Below are 25,702 nucleotides of genomic sequence, written 5' to 3'. Positions count from 1 at the left end.
TAATGTATACTTTTTAATAACAAATGCCCTTTTTATAGACTGAATGGGGAAGTATTAACCTTGCATACACATGGCAAGTAAAAATGGCAGTAACAGAGTAAAAATAATTTAATGAGTCTTAACCTAAAATCTATATAACACATTGTGGATTATCTGGGTTCTAACGATTTAAAAACCAGTCGGAAGAAAATGGTCACAGGTTAAAGACTCAAATTCTTTATTGCTCACTTCTGGTATTTACAACGTACTCTTCCAACACGGGTTTTCAGAAGCTTCCTCTGATTTATGAATGCTAAGACCAAAGGGCATTGTTAACAATAACCTACTTCTGATGCTTGGAGAGTAACCAAGATTTTCAATGTACAACAATTAGGCAATGTAAAAAATGTGGGAAATGCTAAGGAAGGTGTTTCCAGGTACACTTCCAGCTTATTCCTAAGAAGCATTAACAGACCAGTCTAGAAATGAGAGTTTTAATGTCCTTTTAAATACTAATGTTGTCTTTACTTCTGGTTGAAATTCAGTTGACATTTTTTGAAAGTCACAATTCCATCTGCTCATGGGACTATAGGGCTTTACCGCACTCCACAAATTGTCCTCATGTACAAAACCAGTAGAACTGTCTCTGATAGGAGGAAAGGGACTCATGCAGAGAGGACACACTTGCTGATTTGCAAGGGGAGCATCTGACACGCAAACCAGTTTGTTTCAAGCACAGGTGCAACAACCGCCTACAATTCTCATGCTACTTACTGGGATTTCAGAAGCAGCAGACTGAGAGGCGGTCTATTGAATTACACAACAAAAATCGTTTTAAAATTTCATTATCTTCACTTGAACACTTATTTGTTTGTAAATTAGCTGAGCAAAGAAATATACCTATACATATGTAAAAATACAGTTTGGGAAAAGCACGGAATAGGAGCAATTCATACCTTAAATGCTACAACTGAACTGTACTAGAGGTTCTTTACCCTAGAAATTGGAAACTTGATATAATGTATGTGCATTACAATAACGATGTATTTCAATGTGCTGTGAGATTAAGAGAATATATGATATCAGACAGCTATGTCAAGCTTGATGGTGTAAGTCATTTAAGAGTTACATGTGTTCATTTGAAAACATACAAAATGATGCAAACTGCAGCATGCCACAATACATACTGACGCATCTGAGTTTTGATGGTTGATACATGTTTGATTTAGATTTAGTAACTTTTACGGGAGGGGTCTCTTAATATCACAGATTTTACTGAAATACTCATCTGCTGAGGGAGGACCAGAATAGGAGGAGCCATGGTTTCCTGGAGTAACCACAGGTTTTAGGAGCCCAGCACTAACTGTGATGTCATTAACTTATTTGTACAAAGAAGTCCTAGTCTCTCCCAATCTGAATTACTTAAAATCAGTGCAACTACAAAATACTTTTGCACAACCATTTTTCGGTGCAAAGCCATTATCTTGGGCTTTTAAAAAAGTGACAAGCAGACTCTGTGCCTTAGAGGGTTATCATGCTAAATGGAAAACACTTTTCGGTGAAGAAGTGGGTCCCAAGTAAAAACAAGGGTAAGTTTTCTTAAGCACTGTATCTCAATCACAGTTGGGGGACCAACAATTGCATTAAGCAGCCTACTCATACAGCTGTTGTCAGAGAAAAAGATGATGCAGGCTTAGAGAAAAAGATGACTTACAACAAGCTTTAAACCCGGAGAGGATTTTAAAATGCTCTAATATCTATTTCAAACCCATTATTAACTCCAATTCACTTAATATTTACTGAATACTATGGCACAAGTAAACACATTGGATTCTAAAGATACAAAGATGAACAAACAAAAAATTACAACATATCTGGTAAAAGTTGTCAAACTGTGTTCAAGACCCAGAAAAAGCCAGAAGAGAGGGTAATAAACTGTCAGGGAGGGAACTGGGACTGAGAAAGGCTTCACAGAAGAATATCATCACCTGAGCTGGGTTCTGACAGATGAAGAAAAGTTCCTTGGGTAGGAGAAGAGAGAACTCAGAGGTATAAGGTGTGTCTGAGTCCAAAGAGGGTGGTTTTACTAATACAAAGGGGAGAAGGGGAGAGAGAGGGAGACAGAAAAGCTGTGAAGGACCAAGGATCACACCACTTAGGGTGACACCGTGTTAAGTGATTTCATTTTAGAAGTAATCAAGAAAGACTGAAGGCCTTTAGGTTGGTGAATGACATGCTCCAATCCATGCTTTCTCTCCAATAGATCCTTTACCCCAACAGATCTAAAAACAGTCTCTGAAATACTTGGCCGTAAACCAAAAAGCTGAGAAACAGGACTGCGTGAAAAAATGCAATGATACAAAACTACATTATCTCCACATGCAATTTAATTAAATTTCACCAATTCTAGACATTTAAACACAAAATTAAATTGGGTGATTCTACTAAATATTGCTGTCATTACTTCCACAGGAGCTAGTAGGGTCTGGTTGCTGGGATGTTATAGGAGATTCCATCCTGTCCCCTCTTATCAGGGCTACTCAATTCCAAACAGACCCTTCTGAACAGTGGTACATGGTATGAAAGCACAATATGCCTCTTGCCTTGATGAATCCAGTGTGTATTTTTAGCTGACAGAAAACTAAGACAAGAGCTATGATCATAGCCCAATTCTACAGGCCAGAAGGAATTCAGGCCATAGTGACTCCTAGATGTAAACGCTTAACTGCACAGAACAGTAATCAACACTAAAACAATAAATGCCAACCACAAAGAAAATGTCAGCCATTCGAGTCTTGACAAGGAAAAATATGATGAAGGAATTGGGTAACTTTTGGATGGCTGAGTAAAACAACTTTCTAAGAATCCCAAAATGAGCTCCCAAACACACTATCTGAATGAAGGGACAGTCATGAGCTTTTATAAGATGTCATAGTACACTTCTTTGTGGTAGAACCAAAGCACAAAGAGCCACAACACTGTTCAGTGAGGAAAGAAGGCAGCGTTCATTTGGTTAGAATACATGAACTTTGGCATTTTTGTGCTGAAAGACAAGTTTACTGAAGAATATTAAGGATGGCAATAGTGCTGGAAGACCCAGTTCACTGAGGATACTCTCTTAGTTGAAAAGGGTAAATGCACTCAAAAGTTGAGAGCTTTCCCTCTCTTCAGCAATACACAGTATATTATGCAAATAAATATTTTATTTAACATCTATCCTTGTACCACTGAGACGACATGAGAGTCACTTCATCCTGTAACAGAAGCCTGCACTGAACTCCAAGTACATCTCATCATTTGACGTTGCTGTTCAGTCGCTAAGTTGGGTCCAATTCTTTGCGATCCCATAGACTACAGCAAGCCAGGCTTTCCTGTTCTACACTATCTCCTGTGAAGTCGCTCAGTCGTGTCCTACTCTTTGCGACACCATGGATGGTAGCCTACTAGGCTCCGCAGTCCATGGGATTTTCCAGGCAAGAATACTGAAGTGGGCTGCCATTTCGTTCTCCAGGGGATCTTCCCAACCCAGGGATGGAACCCGGGTCTCCCGCACTGCAGACAGATGCTTTACCATCTGAGCCACTACAGTAGTGTACACTATCTCCTGGAGTTTGCTCAAGTTCATGTTCACGGAGTAGGTGATACTATCTACCCATCTTGTGCTCTACCGCCCTCCTGTCCTTTTGCTTTCAATCTTTCCCAGCATCAGGGTCTTTTTCAATGAGTCAGCTCTGTGCCATCAGGTGGCAAAAGTACTTCAGCATCAGTCCTTCCAATCAATAGTCAGGGTTGACTTCCTTTAGGATGGACTGTTTTGATCTCCTTGCAGTCCAAAGGACTCTCAAGAATCTTCTCCAACACCACAATTCGAAAGCATCAACTCTTCAGTGCTCAGCCTTCGTTATGGTCCTACTCTCACATCCATACGTGACTGCTGGAAAAACCATAGCTTTCACTATACAGACCTTTGTTGGAAAAGTGATGTTCCCACTTTTTAACATGCTACTTAGGTTTGTCATACATTCCCTTGCAAGGAACAAGCGTCTTTTAATTTCATGGCTGCAGTCACCATCCACATTGATTTTAGAACCCACAAAAATAAAGTCTGTCACTGTTTCCACTTTTTCCCCTTCTGTTTGCCATGAGATGATGGGACCTGATGCCATGATCTTACGTTGAGTTTTAAACCAGCTTTTCCACCTTCATCAAGAGGCTCTTCAGTTCCTCTTTGCTTTCTGCCATTAGAGTGGTATCATCTGAATTTCTGAGACTGTTAATATTTCTCCTGGCGATCTTGACTCCAGCTTGTGATTAACCCACCTTGGCATTTCGCATGATTACTCCGCATACAAATTGAATGAACAGGGTGATAATATACAGACTTATCATAGTCCTGTCCCAAGTTTGAACCTGTAAACTGTTCCATATAGGGTTCTAACTGTTGTTTCTTAACCCATAGACAGGTTTCTCAGGAGATAGATTATGGCAGTCTGGTATTCACATCTCTAAGAATTTTCCAGTTTGTTGCGATCCACACAGTCAAAGGCTTTATAGCATAGTCAATGAAGCAGATGTTTTTCTAGAATTTCCCTTGTTTTATCTGTGTGCTTAGTTGCTCAGTCATGTCCAACTCTTTGCAACTCCACGGACTACAGCCCGCCAGGTTCCTCTGTCCGTGGGGACTCCCCAGGCAAGAATACTGGAGTGGGTTGCCATGCCCTCTTCCAGGCGATCTTCCCAACCCAGGGATTGAACCCAGGTCTCCCACATTGCAGGCGGACTCTTTACCGACTGAGCCACCAGAGAAGCCCTGCTTTCTCTATGATTCAACAAATGTTGACAATTTGACCTCTGGTTCTCTGCCTTTTCTAAACCCAACCTGTACATCTGCAAGTTCTCAGTTCATGTACTAAAGCCTACCTTGAAGAATTTTGAGCATAACCTTACCAGTATGCGAAATGAGCACAACTGTACGACAGTTTGACCATTCTTTGGCACAGCCCTTCTTTGCGATTGGAATGAAAACTGATCTTTTCCAGTCCTGTGGCCACTGCTGAGTTTTCCAAATTTGCTGACATACTGAGTGCAGGACTTTAACTGCATCATCTTTTAGGATTTTAAACAACTCAGCTGGAATTCCATCACCTCCACTACCTTTGTTCATAGCGATGCTTCCTAAGGCCCACTTGACTTCACACTCCAGGCTGTCTGGCTGTAGGTGATATGACCACACCATTGTAGTCATCTGGGTGATTAAGAACTTTTATGTATAGTTCTTTTGTGTATTCTTGCCACATCTTCTTAATCTCTTCTGTTTCTGTTAGGTTCTTACCATTTCCGTCCTTTATCATGCCCATCTTCGCATGTTCCCTTCCTATCTCCAATCTTCCTAAAGAGATCTCGTGTCTTTCCCATTCTGTTGTTTTCCTCTACTTCTTTGTATTGTTCATTTAAGAAGGTCCTGTGTCTCCTTGCTATTCTCTGGAACTCTTCATTCAGTTAGGTAAATCTTTCCCCTTTCTCCTTTGCTTTTTGCTTCTCTTCTTTCCTCAGCTATTTGTAAAGCTTCTTCAGACAACCACTTTTCCTCCTTACGTATCTTTTTCTCTGGGGTGGTTTTGGTCACTGGCTCCTGTACAATGTTATAAACCTCTGCCTATAGTATTCATCACCTCCACTGGATAACTGTAAGGGATTTGATTTAGGAGGTGGTGCTAGTGGTAAAGAACCTACCTGCCAATGCAGGAGAAGTAAAAGATGCAGGTTCGATCCCTGGGTTGGGAAGATGCCCTGGAGAAGGAAATGGCAACCCACTCTAGTAATCATGCCTGGAGAATCCCCTCGACAGAGGAGCCTGGTGGGCTACAGACCACAGGGTTGCTCAGAGTCGGACATGACTGAAGTGACTTAATGCATACCTAAATGGCCTAGTGGTTTTCCCTACTTTCTTCAGTTTAAGACTGAATTTTGCAATAAGGAGCTCATGATTTGAGCCACAGTCAGCTCCAAGTCTTGTTTTTGTTGACTGTAGAGAGCTTCTTCATCTTCGGCTACAAACAATATAATCGATCCAGTTTTGGTACTGACCCTCTGGTTATGTCCACGTGTAGAGTCATCTCCCTGTGTTGCTGGTGAAGGATGTTTGCTATCACCACTGTACTTTTCTGACAAAACTCTGTTAGCATTTGACATTAAGGTCCAGGAAGTTCTCTCCAACTGAGGCAGTTGGTAACTACTAAATATTGAGAAATAAAAGCCTACACAGCTTCTGCACCATTACAAATCTTAATGATACAGCATTACCAACTGCAAATCATGCAGTGTTACTAAACAATGGACACCTCAGCTGACAACTACACGTTATCATTTTAAATCAAGCATAAGAGCTGCTTGCTAACGTAGTGTCCTCAGTGCTTAAATTGAGAAAAAAGCAGAGTACACAATGTTTTCATGCTAAACTCTATATCACATTGCTCTTGTGAGAAACTTAAGGTTTTTTACTTCCCTTCTCCATCTACTTTAGTGGAAAAACAGCTGACAGCACTTACATTAACAAGAGACTCCTTGAACTTGATGTGAAGTCTGTAATTAGAAAGGGCAATGATGGCATCCTCAGCGCGGCCCACGTACTCTGTGCTTTCTCCATGAAGTTCAAGAAAAGGGACCTTCAAAGTGGAAGAAGAAACGCTTCAGAGTCCTGAAGTAGTAAAGCAAAGCCTTTAAACACAGCTCAGGTGAATGGACTATAAACACTGTCGCTCGTACATAAATGGGTGCGGGACCTAAAGAGGATGGGTTTACACCCACAAGATGCAAAAAACCTAGTTATTCACATTTAAGACTAAAGAAGGAATGACACAAAGATGACCACACCTCAGTGGGAAAGTCTTTCTAAAAGAGATGTTCTCCAGCATACATTTCTATTATGTGTGTGGTTTAGGGAAAAAATACATTTCTCTAATATGTATTCCTATATGCAGTCCATTACTTCAATCCACTGGCTCTGCTACATTGTTACTATGATGCTTAACACTTGTTTCACAAATAAAAGTGGCCTGGAATTACCTGAAGATTCTCATCCTCCCGGATCAGCTGCTTCCTGGGAAAGATCTGATTGGCCTGGATGCACTCAAGGCTGTGCCGAGTCTCTTCATCCTGGAAAAAACCCAAATGTTTAAATAATTTCAAAGCTCCTACTCCATGTTTGGTTTTTCTGCCATATCTAATAGCATAATCACAATGAAAATCCAGGTGCCTCTAAATGGAAAACACAGCAATATCAAAGAAAGTCAAAGAGGTTAAGAACATTTCTATTAAGCGCTAGTAAGTTGTTAGTATATTACTTTTAGGAGAAACTAAGATATAGTGGCTTTTTTCTCCTAAGTTATAACCGTTATTTTTTAAAGATGCATTCTGAATTATTATTATTTAAGAATGAAATGATGTGACCAATGTCTGGAATTTGACTCAGAACATTTGGAGGGAAGGGTAACAAGGAAGTGAATGGAGCATAAATGAAACAACTGTCTATGAGGGGATTAATACATGGAACTTTAAGTGAGAGTTAACTATACCTCAGTGTCTACTCTGGTTATATGGGAACTTTCCATAACAAAGCTGTTTTCTTCTCAATGTAAACTGAAGAACTGAATCCTCAAACTGAAAACATGTGTGTGAACCATATCCCTAGTTTAATCTTTGTATTACATATTTATTTCTATTAAGGCAATCTCAAAAGATAATAAATTATAATCTAAATGGCACTTGAACTAATCATAATTTACATAAAAAGTCTTTTACATTATAAATTTGTATGGTATACAAAGATCAGGGGGAAAAACAATCTACTGGGAAGTCCAGGGGTAAATTATGATGAAATTATTTACACAGCAAATTTTATAAGAGCAATAGCAATTTTACACATAAACCCTAATAGAATGGTTCTCAAAATGTGATCTGCGGATTCCCAGACCCTTTCAGGGCCTCTATGAGGTCAAAACCACAGTCACAATAATACTAAGACTTTTTTTAATACTAAGCCTGTAATAATACTAAGCCTTTTTTCTCTGCACTGAGATTTGTACAAACAGCACAGAGAGACTCAGTGGGTAAACCTGCTGGCCCCTTAGTACAATCTAGCAGTGGCACTTTGAATGTCCTTGGTAACAAGTAGGAGAAAAATGATCAATTTTATTCCATTCTGACCCTTAAGTCTTTTTCTGTTTTAAAGAGGAAACAGAGACTTCCCTGGTGGTCCAGTGGTTGAGACTCTAAGCTCCCAATGGAGGGAGCATGGGTTCAATCCCTGGTTGGAGAACTAAGATCCCACATGCTGCATGTCCAACAAATATATACAATAAAATATTAATAAATAAATAAAGAGGAAATACACATGAAAGCCTTTTGCTGCACAGTGAAGTATTACGGTTGTCTCAAGTTAAGCACTTGTGCAAATGTTTCAGTTACAAGCTGAACTAGCAATTTCTTTTGCAAATGAATGAGCACCACTTGCAACTGAAAAGAACAAATGACCAACTATGGTAATTCAGACTTCAGTAGATCTTTTCTTCAAGTGCAATCAGTTGCCAGTGATGAAGTTTTAATGAGAAAATTAGAATTTTGAGAGGCTATCATCTGCCACAAGGGACTTCACAGCTTTCCAGTACCAAATACTTTTCTGATATGCCCAGTGGCAATACTACCAAGTGTGATTTTTTAAAAGAAATTTTATTGCAAAATATGTCTACCTTTGGGAGATGTGCATTACTCATTTTCTCACTAGTCATTATTTTCAAAATGACCTGTTCATGATGTTACAAAATCATGCATGGATAAAAGATCCATTTAAAGTGCAAGACAACTGATGGTTTTAACATAATACAAAAAGTTCACTGACATGACTTCAAAATTCCACACTGCAACTAACCTTCAAAGAACTAACACTTGTCAAGTTTTGATGTGTAACAGAAGAACACAACTACCTGGAAAAACTATTACTCTTTCATTTTCTAACTACTGAGGAAGGCTGGATTTACTTCATTTATTTCAAAAAATACACTGTAACAAAATGGATGCAGAAGTAGATATGAGAACCCAGCTATCATCTATTAAGCCAAATATTTTTTTAAAAACTGTAAAAATGTAAAACAACATCACTCTTTTACATTAATTATTGCTGGATGAGAAAAATATTACTTTTCATTAAAAATGTTATGTGAAATTGGTATTGTATAAAAATGAATTTATGAACATTTTAAGGGTTTCTCAGCTTTGACTTCTAAATCAAATCTCTTACAATTATACAGTGGAAGTAACAAACAGATTCAAGGAATGAGATCTGAGAGAGTGCTGCAAGAACTAAGGATGGAGGTTCATGACACTGTACAGGAGACAGTGACCAAGACCATCCCCAAGAGAGAAATGCAAAAGGGCAAATGGCTGTCTGAGGAGGCCTTACAAAGAGCTGTGAAAAGAAGAGAAGTGAAGGCAAAGGACAAAAGGAAAGACATACCCATTTGAATGCAGAGTTCCAAAGAACAGCAAGGAAACAGATAAGAAAGCCTTCCTCAGTGATCAATGCCAAGAAATAGATGAAAACAACAGAATGGGAAAAACTAGACATCTCTTCAAGAAAATGAGAGCTACCAAGAGAATTTTGCTCACACAGAAAGGCAATAGAGGACAGAAATGGACAACGAAGGACAGAAATAGTATGGACCTAACAGAAGCAGAAGCTACTAAGAAGAGGTGGCAAGAATACACAGAAGTACTGTACAAAAAAGATCTTCGTGACCCAGATAATCATGATTATGTGATCACAACCCTAGAGCCAGACATTCTGGAATGCAAAGTCAAGTGGGCCTTAGGAAGCATCACTACGAACAAAGCTAGTGGAGGTGATGGAATTCCATCTGAGCTATTTCAAACCCTAAAAGATGATGCTGTGAAAGTGCTGCACTCAATATGCCAGCAAATTTGGAAAACTCAGCAACGGCCACAGGACTGGAAAAGGTCAGTTTTCATTCCAATCCCAAAGAAAGGCAATGCCAAAGAATGATCAAACTATCGCACAACTGCACTCATCTTACACACTAGTAAAGTAATGCTCAAAATTCTCAAAGTCAGGCTCCAGCAGTATGTGAACCGTGAACTTCCAGATGTTCAAGCTGGATTTAGAAAAGGCAGAGGAACCAGAGATCAAATTGCCAACAATGAAAAAGCAACAGAGTTCCAGAAAAACATCTACTTCTGCTTTATTGACTATGCCAAAGTCTTTGACTGTGTGGATCACATCAAACTGTAGAAAACTCTGAAAGAGATGTGAATACCAGACCACCTTACCTGCCTCCTGAGAAATCTGTATACATGTCAAGAAGCGACAGTTAGAACTAGACATAGAACAACAGACTGATTACAAATCCAGAAAGGAGTACGTCAAGGCTGTATGCTGTCACCCTGCTTATTTAACTTATACACAGAGTACATCATGAGAAATGCTGGGCTGGAGGAAACACAAGTTGGAATCAAGACTGCCAGGAGAGATATCATAACCTCAGATATGCAGATGACACTATGCTTATGGCACAAAGTGAAGAAGTAAAGAGCCTCTTGATGAAAGTGAAAAAGGAGAGTGAAAAAGTTGGCTTAAAGCTCAACATTCAAAAAACTAAGGTCATGGCATCTGGTCCCATCACTTCCTGGCAAAGAGATGGGAAAACAGTGACAGATTTTATTTTCTTGAGCTCCAAAATCACTGCAGATGGTGACTGCAGCCACGAAATTAAAAGACACTTACTCCTTCAATGAAAAGTTATGACCAACCTAGACAGCATATTAAAAAGCGGAGACATTACTTTGCCAACAAAGGTCCATCTAGTCAAGGCTATGGTTTTTCCAGTGATCATGTATGGATGTGAGAGTTGGACTGTGAAGAAGGCTGAGCGCCGAAGAATGGATGCTTTTGAACTGTGGTGTTGGAGAAGACTCTTGAGAGTCCCTTGGACTGCAAGGAGATCCAACCAGTCCATTCTGAAGATCAGTCCCGGGTGTTCTTTGGAAGGACTGATGCTAAGGCTGAAACTCCAATACTTTGGCCACCTCACGCAAAGAGTTGACTCAGTGGGAGGGACTGGGGGCAGGAGGAGAAGGGGATGACAGAGGATGAGATGGTTGGATGGCATCACTGACTCGATGGACGTGAGTCTGAGTGAACTCCGGGAGTTGGTGATGGACAGGGAGGCCTGGCGTGCTGCGATTCACGGGGTCGCAAAGAGTCGGACACGACTGAGTTTCATAGGTAAAAGGGAGGCCAAACTTGAGATGGATGATGGGGGAAGAGCTGGAAGGAGACGAAGGCGAGGAAGACAAAAGTCTGGCAGGTGTGTTAACCTGTTAAGAGGCTGGAAAACAATTTTCCCCTGGGCTAGCTACAAGCAGTAGTTTAACAGAATATAATCCACATGGTCAATTTCCTAATATCGCTGAGGAACACCGGGCATAGTGGAACCTCATACTTTTTAATCCCTACTAGCTCCGTATGGAGTCACTATAAAATCTTGAAAGGAGATCAGTCACCACAGTTCCAGGCTAACTTCTGCTACTTGGTAAACTATGCAGGTAACAGAAGTCAGTCTATAAGTCAGGGGGAAGTCAACATTAAAGATAAATAGTTAAAGAACATGGGGAGTAGAAGCTAACCAGTGGAAATGTCTATAAACTAAATTTATATATAAACGTTGCAGGATTTTTAAAAAAAAAACTACTCTTTAGAGTCACATATGTGTAGAAACATTTGACAAATGTAAAAGCTTAAAGTGATTATCAGTCTCATTGTCAATTTTAGTTACCACTCTTAAGAGTGGCATTAAAAGTCATCAAAAATAAAAATTTCTGTTGATATAATATTTGTGATTTCTTTCAACATAATCCAAAGAGGTGGGGGTGGGGAGTCAGAAGAAACAAGTGTGGTCATGAACTGATTACTGCATCTGGCTGATGCGTATGTGGGGCTTATGAGGGTTCATCATACTATTTTCAATTTGCATAGGCTTGAGATTTTCCATAATGAAACACAAAAACATTTTCCTAATGCTTAACCTCCCCAAAAGATCTCAATCTCATTCAAGAATTTTTTAGAAGTATGAAAGGATGATATTCAAGAAAAATCAGTGCTTCTGAATTCTCTACACAGAAAAATAAGGATTAAGAACACGTAACCAAATAGCTAAAACAGAAAATATTAATTAATACTACTTAAACCAATGGTTCGACAATTTGCAAAGTGTTAGTTAGCTGGTAAAAAATCATTAGAAGTCCAACAAGTCAACAAAGAAAAATATTTAATTCATTTAGTGAAATAAACAAAACAGAAATTTAATTATGTTTTAATGCCAACTACATAAACTATACACAGGCACATAAACTAGTTAGAAGGAATACAAGAATTATAAATGAGTACTTCTAAAACTTATTATAAAGCTGCTTAATGAGTTTTTTTTTAAACACATGGTCACACTGGCTCCCTGAACACTGCACGTGCACGCACACATGCGCACACACACACACACGTATCTCCAGAGCACACCAGGAAGACTGTCTGCAGGGCACCAGAGCAAGGACCACGCTGCTGCAGCTGTGCGGGATACAGCGAAGGACAACCCTTCAGTACACAACAGAGCTGCTTTCGTAAGCCCGCCACGTGCGACTCATTAGCACTGGCATACATATCATATAAATATTAGGCAAACACCTCTTCAATTCATTCAAAACTCGTGAAAACCAATAAAATAATACATTATAAAGAAAAGCTCATCAGTACTTGGGTATAGGATACATCAGAAAGCTGTTGTGCCCATAAACTAAGGAAAAAACTGGCAAAGATTAAAAATGACAGCAGTCACCTTTCTCATTTTAATGACACTTCTATACAACTAGTTTTTTTGGTTTTAGTTTGTTTTTAATGTTGAAAGGCATTTTCCACCCATGTTCCTAATGATGCTTGAAATTAACATGGCCTTTTCAATTCCTTCTTTGTGTGCCAGCATGACAGAGTTTGGATCTAGCTAACATCACCAAGGTACAAGCAGGACAATATTACAGACCATTTCTTTCTTAAGCCTTGAAGCACTGTTTACATATTTTAGGGCCTGATAGAAATGTAGCTGGCTCATTGCTCCCACTTCTCTGCCTAAAGTGGGTCCTAAATGGTTCACAAGTCACTGAAATATACTCATTTTAGACACAGACACAGGCAGGGGTTGTGCAGAGCTATTTCATCTTCTTTGGGATAAAAACAATGTTAAAGAGGAAAAAATGGGAAGACAGGGAACTGCTTTAATCCAGAAAGGAAAATTCATAAAGAATGTGTATGACCATATTAATTCTCCACAACGCAACACATACACACAGAGAAAAGCTTCTTACTGTATCTTCCTTCCCAGAAAGGAAAGAAAAACCTGAAGCCCAAGAAACATTTGGTCTTGAATCTATTTATACTACCTGACTGAAAAGAGACAATATCTAACTCACACGATTAAAGTAAATAGAAGCAAAACTGCTCTAAGACACTAGAAATGATTACTAGTGATACTAAGTAAACAATAAAAGAAAACAGACAAAAGAGTTCTGAGGACAGGTAACTATAAACTTACTAGTATTCACTTAACTGTCAGGACAGAGTTCAAGTCCAATTGTCTTGTTATTTCTTTGTACTTACCATGACAGGAGGCCCAGATTAGGAGGAGAGATCTCCGTCCCTTCTTCAGTATCCTGGCAAGCCTTTTCTTTCCTTTATGCCTGAAACTTGGGGGGGAAAAGGACAAAATTGGTAATTTTCCATGTGTGTGCTAAGTTGCTTCAGTCATGTCTGACTGTGCGACCCTGTGGACTACAGCCTGCCAGGCTCCTCTGTCCATGCGATTCTCCAGGCAAGAATACTGGAGTGTGTTGCCATGCCTTCCTCCAGGGGAATTGTCCCAACCCAGAGACGGAGCCAGCATCCTGTGCATCTCCTCCATTGGTGGGGGGTCCTTTGCCACTAGCGCCACCTGGGAAGCCCACTTTCCCATTTGGCCGCACCCTAATTAGAGGAACTGCATATACAAGGACCAAAAGACTTGACCAGAGTCAGCCAAGAAAAAGCTGAGAATCACCCAGCCAACCCACTGCTGCTGCTGCCGCTAAGTCGCTTCAGTCGTGTCCGACCCTGTGCGACCCCATAGACGCAGCCCACCAGGCTCCCCGTCCCTGGGATTCTCCAGGCAAGAACACTGGAGTGGGTTGCCATTTCCTTCTCCAATGCATGAAAGTGAAGGTGAAAGTGAAGTCGCTCAGTCGTGTCCGACTCTCAGCAACCCCATGGACTGCAGCCTACCAGGCTCCTCCATCCATGGGATTCTCCAGGCAAGAGTACTGGAGTGGGGTGCCATTGCCTTCTCCAAGCCAACCCACTAGTCAAATCCAAACTCCTTTAAAGGGCTGTGAAAATCATCCTGGCCGTAACCTATTTGAGCAAAAACAGTTGCGAAAGCTTATGCTCCTAAAGTTGACAGCAACATGAAAAATATTATAAACCTTAGATGAAAATAATAAAGCAATAATCGAAACCAACCTGTGAATGCAAATACAGTATAATAACAATATAATTCTTACAATATTATATAGCATGTTTTTGTAAATTCCATAAATTCAAAATGGATCTCCCCATCTGTGGGAACCAAACTGATTTACTACACAAAATATGAAAGAAAAAAGTCTTTTACCCCAATATCCTATGCTCAGTGAAAACTCAAACTGTGCTACTACCTTTACCTCGTTTTCAGAAACAACTGTAATAGTGGGGGAGGAATACCGAACAAGAGCCGCAGGCTACTAAGAACACTATCACTTTAATAAGTAGCTTTCTAAAAATATATATATATAAAATAGATACATTACACACAAAGCCAGCATTTCTAGTTCACTAAACTTCCATGAATACAGCATATTTTTGGAAGTCTGGGATTCGATATCCAAAGCAAATGCTTTATGATCAATGAAAGTGAGAAAACAGAGGCCATCAAAGTAGCAGGGCCCATAGCCTTATACAGTTGTTACTGGAAGAGTGGTATGAGGTGACGTAAAGGATGGCTCTGGCTGTAGGGTGGGAACAGACTAGATTGAAATAAAACTCATCTCACACGCTAATAAAGTAATGCTCAAAATTCTCCAAGCCAGGCTTCAACAATATGTAAACCGTGAACTTTCAGATGTTCAAGCTGGATTTAGAAAAGACAGAGGAACCAGAGATCAAATTGCCAACATCCACCGGATCATCGAAAAAGCAAGATAGTTCCAGAAAAACATCTATTTCTGCTTTATTGACTATGCCAAGGCCTTTGACTGTGTAGACCACAACAAACTGTGGAAAATTCTGAAAGAGATGGGAATACCAGACCACCTGACCTGCCTCTTGAGAAACCTGTATGCAGGTCAGGAAGCAAGTCAGAACTGGACATGGAACAACAGACTGGTTCCAAATAGGAAAAGGAGTACATCAAGGCTGTATATTGTCACCCTGCTTATTTAACTTATATGCAGAGTACATTATGAGAAACGCTGGGCTGGATGAATCACAAGCTGAATTCAAGATTGCCGGGAGAAATATCAATAACCTCAGATATGCAGATGACACCACCCTTACGGCAGAAAGTGAAGACGAACTAAAGAGCCTCTTGATGAAAGTGAAAGAGGAGAGTGAAAAAGTTGGCTTAAAGCTCAACATTGAGAAAACGATCATGGCATCCAGTCCCATCACTTCATGGCAAATAGATGGGGAAACAGTGGAAACAGTGGCTGACTTTATTTTGAGAGGCTACAAAATCACTGTGGATGGTGACTGCAGCCATGGAATTAAAAGACGCTTACTCCTTGGAAGGAAAGTTATGACCAACCTAGACAGCATATTAAAAAGCAGAGACATTACTTTGTCAACAAAGGTCCATCTCATCAAGGCTATGGTTTTTCCAGTAGTCATGTATGGATGTGAGAGTTGGACTATAAAGAAAGAGGAGCGCCAAAGAATTGATGCTTTTGAACTGTGGTGTTGGAGAAGACTCTTGAGAGTCCCTTGGACTGCAAGGAGATCCAACCAGTCCATTCTGAAGGAGATCAGTCCTGGGTGTTCATGGAAGGACTGATGTTGAAGCTGAAACTCCAATACTTTGGCCACCTGATATGAAGAGGTGACTCACTGGAAAAGTCCCTGATGCTGGGAAAGATTGAGGGCAGGAGGAGAAGGGGACAACAGAGAATGAGATGGTTAGATGGCATCACCGACTCAATCGACATGAGTTTGGGTAAACTCCGGGAGTTGGTGATGGACAGGGAGGCCTGGCATGCTGCGGTTCATGGGGTAGCAAAGAGTCGGACACAACTGAGCGACTGAACTGAACTGAAGTCTAGTAACAAGGCCTTGATTTTCAAACAGATATAACAATTTAAGAAAACTCAAAGTAAGAATCAAGTTGCAATTTAAAAGATCATGTGTAAAACTATTTTAAACAAATGATTAAGGCAACAACTCATTTAATTTCAACTTTAATACAAGTTTCTAGGCATAGTGTATTATACTATGGCACAATTACATATGGGGAAAGTAATCTGCTTGAGTCCTGATGGTGGGGAGAGACCACCAAATTTTAAGATTTAACATTAAAGTGAATATACAAGAGGTCACCTAAATGCTCACAAACAGGGCCCCAAAATTAATCTGTCAATTGTCTTTTGCTGCCTAAAAACAGCCGAGTGTAGGAGAAGGTGAAGGGTAGGGGCAACAAACTTACCAAATGAAATTTGTCTGAAGAACTTTTTCTATTTGAAGGTTTCACAAGAAAATCTGCAGAAGAAAAACCAGTAGTTTAACAATGACAAATATCCTAAGTATCAAGTTAATTAAGCCACTTAGATTTTCCCACTAGACTTTCCTCTACAAGCTGGAATGCCATGACAATACATTATTTTTTAAATTGCTATAATGTGAACTAGTTAGTCAACCACGCTTTAGAATATTTAATTGTGCAAAATGGGCCAATTCAGGCCTTAGTATGCCTTTAGAAACTGCGGAACCATACAGACAGAACTTTCCCAGAACCTACAAATACTCCTCTTTGTATGTACTTTGTATGTACTTTTCTGATGGCTTCTCCGGTAAATCTCTGCCACTAAAGGAACAAGTACTTTCAAAAACTAAGAAAATCACAGGAGATCTAGACTTGGACTTGGTAGTTGAAGGTAATTTGTACACATTATTGGCTTCTCTACCAAGGGATCTTTTTGTGTAAGAAAAAAAGATCAGAAGGGGAAAGTGTAGTCTAAACACAAAAACCTCTTGTCACAAAGAGGCAACATCTGACCCTTACAGAGATAAAAGGGTCAATCTACTGTTTAATCATCAAGTCATGTCCGACTCTAGCTACCCCCTGGACTGTAGCCCCCCAGGCTCCTCTGTCCATGGGATTTCCCAGGCCAACAATACTGGAGTGGGTGGCCATTTCCTCCTCCAGGGGAATCTTCTGATCTAGGAATCAAACCCAGGTCTTCCACATTGCAGGCGGATTTCCTTTGTAAAGACTTCTCTCAGTATTTGCAGACAACTTATCCTTTCGATCTGTTTATGTGACATAAAGTCACATATATGAACAAGACTGCACAAAATATCAAAGTCCTAAAATCAAGGAGTCAGTCAACATTTTGCATTATTCACATAACCTCTGAAAGCACTTTATACAAGAACCATATAAGAGGCTAAATATGTAAATATAAAAGGTTCTAACCACTTTACAAGTAGTATTTTTGTCTCCCAGTAACTTTTAAATTTTATAACTCAGGCTGGGCCATATTAACAACATGCTATACAGCAATTAAGGCTATTCATAATATGCAACTTGAGATACAAATTGTACTACTATCAATATTGGTTCTGTTGTTTAATGAGGTACAACACAGTAGAGCAGGAAAGTTTAAAGGTTTTAAATCTGCAGGAACTTTTCTTGCTAAAGCATAATTTTTGCTTAGTATTTGAAAATTGAAATACAAATTACAATTATTTTCTTTTCTTTATACTACAGTAAGGTTATTATTGATTTTTTAAAATTATGTCTGTAGGTACACTGTATCATCTATGAACTTTATTTAGGATAATAAGAAAACATTTGTCAAAAAGAACAGATGCTGGGTCTCTTTGTCCTTAGCTGTTAAAAAACAACCAGATAAGACAATGTATTAGTATATGATGGCACATCCCACGTAAGTACTAAATGCAAGAAACGATGAGACATTTCACTGTAAATGTTGTAGTACTCTGATACTTCTTGGGTAACTCCAATGATATGCAAGTGCTCAGAGTTCAGAGAAAGAGACAATCAGGGAGGCTTCACAGGAGCTGGAGAACGACTTAGTCTTACAGATTATGTGGAATTTAAATAAAAAGAAAGAGGGGAGGTAAGCCAAGTGAGGATGGATACTCATGCCACAGGGGGAAGAGGACACATTTTTGAGCAACAGAGAGTAGGCGAGAATACCAATCACCTTCAGGGAAATGAGACTAGAAAGACAGCGCACACTGCGGGCCTTGATGCCAGGCTGACGAGTTTAGATTTCACTCGATGGCATAAAACCAAAAGCTTCATAAGCAGGAGAATAACAACATGAAAGTGGTCGTTTGAGAAAGCAGCAAGCAGGATGGTTTGGAGGGGAAAAGTCACTTACGATGTTTCCAGACTAGTGGATCAGATATGAACTGCTAAGGGCCCAATATCTTAATGATAGTAAAAATGCAGAGGCACCACCAAAGTGAGTGGAAAACGTTAATTGCTTAAGCTTGGTAATTAATTAGGAATGAGAAAAGGAGGCAGAGCAAGTTGGCAAAGATAACTGCAAAATTCTAAGCCCTGTGGTGAGTAGAAAAAGAATGGTTTTGTTAAGAACCGAAGAGCAGCTTCCAAGGAAGCAACACCAGATAGGATATACTGGCTTTAAAGGTGGCCTCACAAGTAAATATATGTCCAGCCAGTAATTAGGGGTAAAATGGGATTAGATTCAGGAGACAGGTCAAATCTAGGGGTAAGAATGAACTGATGGTGTTCCATTTATTTCCAAGAAATTACTATCTACTACAAGAATCATCTGACAATTTCAGAAATTACTTGGTAATGTATTCTGTCAAAGATAGGATAAGTCCATTAATACCAAAGTGTGTAAAGGTTCCAGAGGTGTAAAGCTCCAAGACATGGACTAAACAACAGGATGACTCAACAAAAGGCTCAGGCAGGTCCGCTTCACGGCCAGCAACGACTCCTCGTACCACAGCCAAACACCCCCTTAGATGGAAACAAGTATGCCGCTGTGAAACGCTGCCAACCAAATTTTAAAAACTGCCCATGGCTCTTCAGACTATCTGCCAGAAAAAGGCCATGTAGAGTAAGTCTGAAGGAAGCCCTCTGGTGCCACAAGCTACTGTCTCATGAAGCCAGACAGTATCCCGTGATACCAGCCATGCATTTGAAGAGGTAGAATGTAAAGTGGTTATGTTAAATCTAAGCAATAACCTAATGCGTCTAAGAACATGGATTCTTAAGCACACTGAGCACTGATGAACAGCACTGATGAACAACCTGGGCAGCAATGTGGAGTGAGAGCTGGTGATGGTCACTTTTACGTTCCACCTGGGGAGTAGTGTTAAAAGGGAGGGGTGGGGAACTTTCTGAAGTTACCTGATCTAAGAGGGTAAATTGTTTACAACCATGTAATATACTATGGATTGAATTTTATCTATTTTAAGAGGAAACTAAACAAAAAATAGACATAGTTGATTATTAAATACCAAAATATAAGATATTACTGTACACAAGGTCCTTCAGGAAGATAATGAGAAAATTATTAAGAGGAAGGGCATGGAGGCCCCGAGAAGGCTAATAAGGAATGGACACCTACATGGAACAGTCTGTCATCATCTTAGGCCACTACTGTATCAGCTTCAAGAGGGCAAAGAGGCACACCAATCTGGATCATTTCTGTAATAAAATAAGGGAATCTAAACTACAAAAACCAATTAGATTAAACCAAATACACAAGGAAAACAGAGACTCAAGTCAAGTGGGGGGGGGTGAGATTCAGGGGAAGAAAGGGTAGCTAAAGCAGAACTTTTTGGGCTACAGTATGTTTTAACTTCAAAAGAAAAAAGAAACATTTTTTTTTCCCCACAGACCTGTCTCACTTTCAAATACAAGAATAATTAAGAGTTCAAAACTTTAAGAAGACAACATTGAGTAATTTTAAAAGACTCTTATTTTCACCATATGTGAAAGAAATGGCTTTTCTTGCACGTGTATTACATAGTAAGAAACACTGACAGTAAAACTTGAGTGTGGAGGCAAAATAAAGTAATTAAGAGATGTAATTTTTAATAAGTGACTTTACAACTGCTACCACTTTGGGCAAGCTTTTCAGTTTCTCAGTGTTTCCTCATTTATGCCTAGTAACTTTTTGGATATCTGATGGATGACATGACCTTCCCAAACTAGGATTCCGTGGCATGTTGGGGAGATTATTCCATGGTGGGGAGATGATTTAATCACTAGTAAATCCCAAAACTTATCAGCTGAGTAAAACTACTGTGGTTTGGTCTTACTCCTCGTACAATATCCCAAACCTCAAGCTTTCTAAAACTTTTGCTGCTGAAGTCAACTATAAATGAAAATAAAAACCAAGAAACAGTTCAAAAGGCATGGCTGAACGCTCTCAGTTGGACTTTTCCCCCCTACTTATAAGGATCATGTTTTTTAAAAAGTGAAAAAAAATAACTAAATGTAAAATTGAGTCAGTGTCCTGGTGCAGTGACACTTCCAAACGAGATCAATTTACTTTAAAAAAAAATTAAAAGATACTATATGTCTTTCCCACCTCTTTCAAAAAAATTAAGATCTGTGTGTTTTCAGGGATCCAGACACAAGTTCGTGATGAGAGCATGCATTCCTCTGCCAGCTGTAGGCTGCAGATAAGCAGTTAAAATATTATCATTCCCTAAGCAAAAAAACAACCACCTTCTTGAAAAACAAAAATCCAGTAAGTTGTCCAGAAATGGTCAGATGAACTCTGTTATAATCTAATTTCTGTATCAAAGAGCAGTAAGTCTCTTGAACCAGCAATATTTATGGCAATGTTCACTCTAACAAGTTCTGTTTCAATAGATAATAACCAAATATCAATCTTGTATAATTCTGTGAATACATTAGTAGTACAAGGGTGTGGTTCATTCTGTTAGTTTTGGGGTTTTTTTTTTTCAAATGTGGAAAAGTTCCGAATACATTTCTCAAAGGAGGTGCTGCAACACACAGAATTTCAGTTACTGATCAATACTTAAGATCATTTGTCTTCACTTAAATGACAAACATTGACAGCTGCTTTTTCCAAATGGGACCCCAAAATGTGAGAAGTCAAAAGCAAAGAAATTGTCCTCTAGTGTTTTTAGATATTAAGATCTGACTGCATTTCAGATGTACCTTTTTGCTTTTCACATCTCAAGAAGGCAAAAGCCCTGACCACTTTCTCAGAAAGATCAACTGTGATCAAATCAACTTTAGCCAATTTGATTTGTACCTTTTAAAATCACCTATTTCTTATAAGTGTTTCCCTTTTAAACTTACTCCTTACACAAAAGTTAGGAAGAGGGGAAGCATAAATCATACATGATGTCTTTTTTAAATTCATACATGATGTCTTGGTGAAGACATTTTCTTTTTTTCCTCTATTTTTTAAATTATGCAAGTATGATAACACATTTACAGGAAACCTGGAAAATACAGAACAAAGTTACATATAGTTCCACTATTACAATTATTTTTAAGTAGAAGACTTTTAGTGTGAGTTTCAATATCAAACTCTCAAAAATTAATAGAATAAATATACAGAAAAGTAGAAGGATATAGTAGACCTGAAAAGTTCAGTAAAGACATTTTCTGGTGGTGACCAGAAAAGATTAAAACTGAAGATACAATACAATCTACTAAAAAGGGTAAAAATAACTTCAAGAGTTTTTTTTAATGTTTTGACTTGCTCTACAATCACTTCTATAAAGAAAACATCCACTTCATATTACTCAGATATATTAAATTATTAATAGGATTATAAACTTCTATGAGTAATTTGTAATGTTATCTTCTGACACTATCCTCCACCAAAAGTCACAAGGTAGGTATTTTACTACTGAAATTAAGAATTTTAAATTTAGCTTTGTGAGGCAACATTTAGATTCACCATGGTAAATGGAGAGATGTTCCCTAACACCTAAGAAAGAAAAAACAAACTATCAGAAAACAAATACTTAAGTTTTGGTTATTGACAGAGAAAGTCCAGGCATTCAAATCACTAGAAATTAATTAAAAGACACGTAAGATCATTTTATCTAAGTGCTGGGGTAGTTCAATATTTATAACTGCTATGGAAAGATCAGAAAGACCAGCTCCAGTGTTGGAAAAATGTTTCTTGACTTTTGTTTCTTTGACTGGTTCCAAGGCCTGCTGCTGCTGCTGCTAAGCCGTGTCCGACTGACTCTGTTCGACCCCATAGACGGCAGCCCAGGCTCCCCTTTCCCTGGGATTCTCCAGGCAAGAACACTGGAGTGGGTTGCCATTTCCTCCTCCAATGCATGAAAGTGAAAAGTCAAAGTGAAGTCGCTCAGTCGTGTCTGACTCTTAGCGACCCCACGGACTAGGCTCCTCCGTCCATGGGATTTTCCAGGCAAGAGTACTGGAGTGGGGTGCCATTGCCCTCTCTGAGTTCCAAGGCCTACCTTTGGGAAATTAATAAGAGAAGGTAAATTCCTGCACAGTCATTTATGTCCTGCCACTTGCTCTCAGTTAACTTTTCCTGAAGAGGAAAGAAGTAATTTTGTTTCCCCAGTCCCCCTTTCTCCCTACACTGTCCCAAAATGAAGTTCTCATGGGCAATCATAGGACAAATGTTCTATTTTTTAAAAAAGATTCCTACTCAGGAAATTCATACCTCATGGAAACTTAAAATTTTCTAATTATAACCTTATAATGACTTCTGCCCCTCTTAAAACATCATATGATTATCTCAACAGAGCCTGCAGACTCTGACCATGCCTCCTACAAGTCAAAGAATAAAATTATAACTACATTTTCTTAGACAAAACACCGAAATGACCAACTCCTACCTATGAAGATGAGCAGTTTTACAATAGGTTCTCAAAAGGTTTTTTAATAAGGCTTAAATTATGAGCTCCAATTTCTTATGTACTCCAACAGAAAAAGACCACTAATCATGAGATAGGTAGCAAAGAACAAAAACTTACTTTTGTTAAAGGCAACTAAAATATTATGCAAAATTCAACTACCAATGTCATTTTGAAATTTGCAAATTCACACAGTTTATTCCAATATGCTTTGCTTCTGGACCCAGCCCTAAAAGGGCAAGAACACTCTCCAAACCCCACCCTTTTTATACCAATCCTCTGCCCTTAAGCTGGATAAGAGGTTTCTTTTCTAGGAAGACAGCAACTTAGTTTGAAGGTCAACTTACCATAGGAAGTCAAGAGTTTGCCCATGTATAAATGACATGATTTTCCTATTAGGCCTAGGTACTTGGGATGTTCAACACCAATTCTAGAAAAATTTGGAATTAAAAACATATTTCTGCTTTGTTGACTATGCCAAAGCCTTTGACTGTGTGGATCACAATAAACTGTGGAAAATTCTGAAAGAGATGGGAATACCAGACCACCTGACCTGCCTCTTGAGAAACCTGTATGCAAGTCAGGAAGCAACAGTTAGAACTGGACATGGAACAACAGACTGGTTCCAAATAGGAAAAGGAGTACGTCAAGGCTGTATATTGTCACCCTGTTTATTTAACTTATATGCAGAGTACATCATGAGAAATGCTGGGCTGGATGAAGCACAAGCTGGAATCAAGATTGCTGGGAGAAATATCAATAACCTCAGATATGCAGATGACACCACCCTTATGGCAGAAAGTGAAGAGGAACTAAAGAGCCTCTTGATGAAAGTGAAAGAGGAGAGTGAAAAGATGGCTTAAAGCTCAACATTCAGAAAACTAAGATCATGGCATCTGGTCCATCAATTCATGGCAAACAGATGGGGAAACAATGGAAACAGTGTCAGACTTTATTTTTCTGGGCTCCAAAATCACTGCAGATGGTGACTGCAGCCATGAAATTAAAAGAGGCTTACTCCTTGGAAGGAAAGTTATGACCAACCTAGATAGCATATTGAAAAGCAGAGACATTACTTTGCCAACAAAGGTCCATCTAGTCAAGGCTATGGCTATTCCAGCAGTCATGTATGGATGTGAGAGCTGGACTGTGAAGAAAGTGGAGCGCCGAAGAATTGATGCTTTTGAACTGTGGTGTTGGAGAAGACTCTTGAGGGTCCCTTGGACTGCAAGGAGATTCAACCAGTCCATTCTGAAGGAGATCAGCCCTGGGATTTCTTTGGAAGGAATGATGCTAAAGCTGAAACTCCAGTACTTTGGCCACCTCATGCACAGGGTTGACTCATTGGAAAAGACTCTGATGCTGGAAGGGACTGGGGGCAGGAGGAGAAGGGGACGACAGAGGATGAGATGGCTGGATGGCATCAGCGACTCGATGGACGTGAGTTCGGGTGAACTCCGGGAGTTGGTGATGGACAGGGAGGCCTGGCATGCTGCAATTCATGGGGTCGCAAAGAGTCGGACACAACTGAGCGACTGAACTGAAAAAATAGCCATCAGCATTCCAAACCTAGCTAATCTGTATACTGCTTATCAGTTTATCAATATATAGGAATATTAATGGTCTTCTCTCCATCTACAAACAGATTCTTCAGAAAAGTTCCGGTCTCCTCTACTTAGCTTTATGCAGAGTAATAGGCAACAAAAGGGACAAGGACCAGAAAGCTGAATGAAAATGCGAATCCATCCTTCAAGCATACAACTTAATAATAAAGAGAAGAAACAGATTTTAATTTTAACTGCTGTCATCTCAATTATAAACTGTCCAACTCCAGATATCCAACAGACATATTCAGAGAAGACAAAATTCCAAGAGTGGAGGCTATATGTGCAACAAAAAGAATCCACTCTTACCCTGGTCTAGTTAAAATATGTGTGCTGTGCTTAGCTGCTCAGTTGTGTCCAACTCTTTGCAACCCCATGGACTGGAGCTCACCAGGCTCCTCTGTCCACAGGGATTCTCCAGGCAAGAATACTGGACTGGGTTGCCATGCCCTCCTCCAGGGGATCTTCCCAACCCAGGGATCGAACCCAAGTCTCCTGTATTGCAGGCGGATTCTTTATCATCTGAGCTACAAGTGATATTCTGGCAATTAGGCAGGGGGCTACTCATATTTTTGAAAACAAGCCAGTGAAGATCCAAATAACCTCTCATAACCAACCACACACGACAACGTGGGCTCTATTTAAAATGGTGACCTCAAATACCCACTCTTCTGAAGCAGTCCTCCTCAATTATTAAATAGCCAAAAGACCAGAACACCATCTTCTTAAGAATCCTTTTAGGACCAATACAATTCAACAGATGCCCAGAAAACAACCCACCCTTTTAAACTAGTAACATTTATTTCATGTAAACAGAGGAAAACATGTAACTGCCATTGAAATATATATAGGGAGAAAAAACTTTTTCAGCTAAAGTCAAAAAGTAGAA

General features: G+C 39.4%; 1 protein-coding gene across 16 annotated transcripts in view; it reads right to left on the bottom strand.

Annotated features, from left to right (window-relative positions):
- Nucleotides 1-25,702, bottom strand: part of MTMR3 (myotubularin related protein 3) — a 129,892-nt gene that overhangs the window by 42,762 nt on the left and 61,428 nt on the right. For 9 of the 16 annotated variants that reach the window (XM_061385314.1, XM_061385319.1, XM_061385305.1 and 6 more), the window contains exons 2-6: nucleotides 16,800-16,852; nucleotides 13,694-13,779; nucleotides 7,045-7,134; nucleotides 6,528-6,644; nucleotides 754-786 (exon numbers count right to left, since the gene is read on the bottom strand). In XM_061385314.1, the coding sequence (XP_061241298.1) occupies nucleotides 754-786; nucleotides 6,528-6,644; nucleotides 7,045-7,134; nucleotides 13,694-13,696 (243 nt within the window). In that variant the 5' untranslated portion in view covers nucleotides 13,697-13,779; nucleotides 16,800-16,852. Of the gene's footprint in view, nucleotides 1-753; nucleotides 787-6,527; nucleotides 6,645-7,044; nucleotides 7,135-13,693; nucleotides 13,780-16,799; nucleotides 16,853-25,702 lie in introns of those variants that run through there. The other 7 variants (XM_061385311.1, XM_061385317.1, XM_061385310.1 and 4 more) reach the window with 4 other exon arrangements.

This window comes from Bos javanicus, chromosome 17 (assembly GCF_032452875.1).
Source record: "Bos javanicus breed banteng chromosome 17, ARS-OSU_banteng_1.0, whole genome shotgun sequence".
Taxonomy (NCBI): domain Eukaryota; kingdom Metazoa; phylum Chordata; class Mammalia; order Artiodactyla; family Bovidae; genus Bos; species Bos javanicus.
Note: the sequence above shows the minus strand (reverse complement) of the source record. Positions and strands in the feature narration are given on the sequence as shown.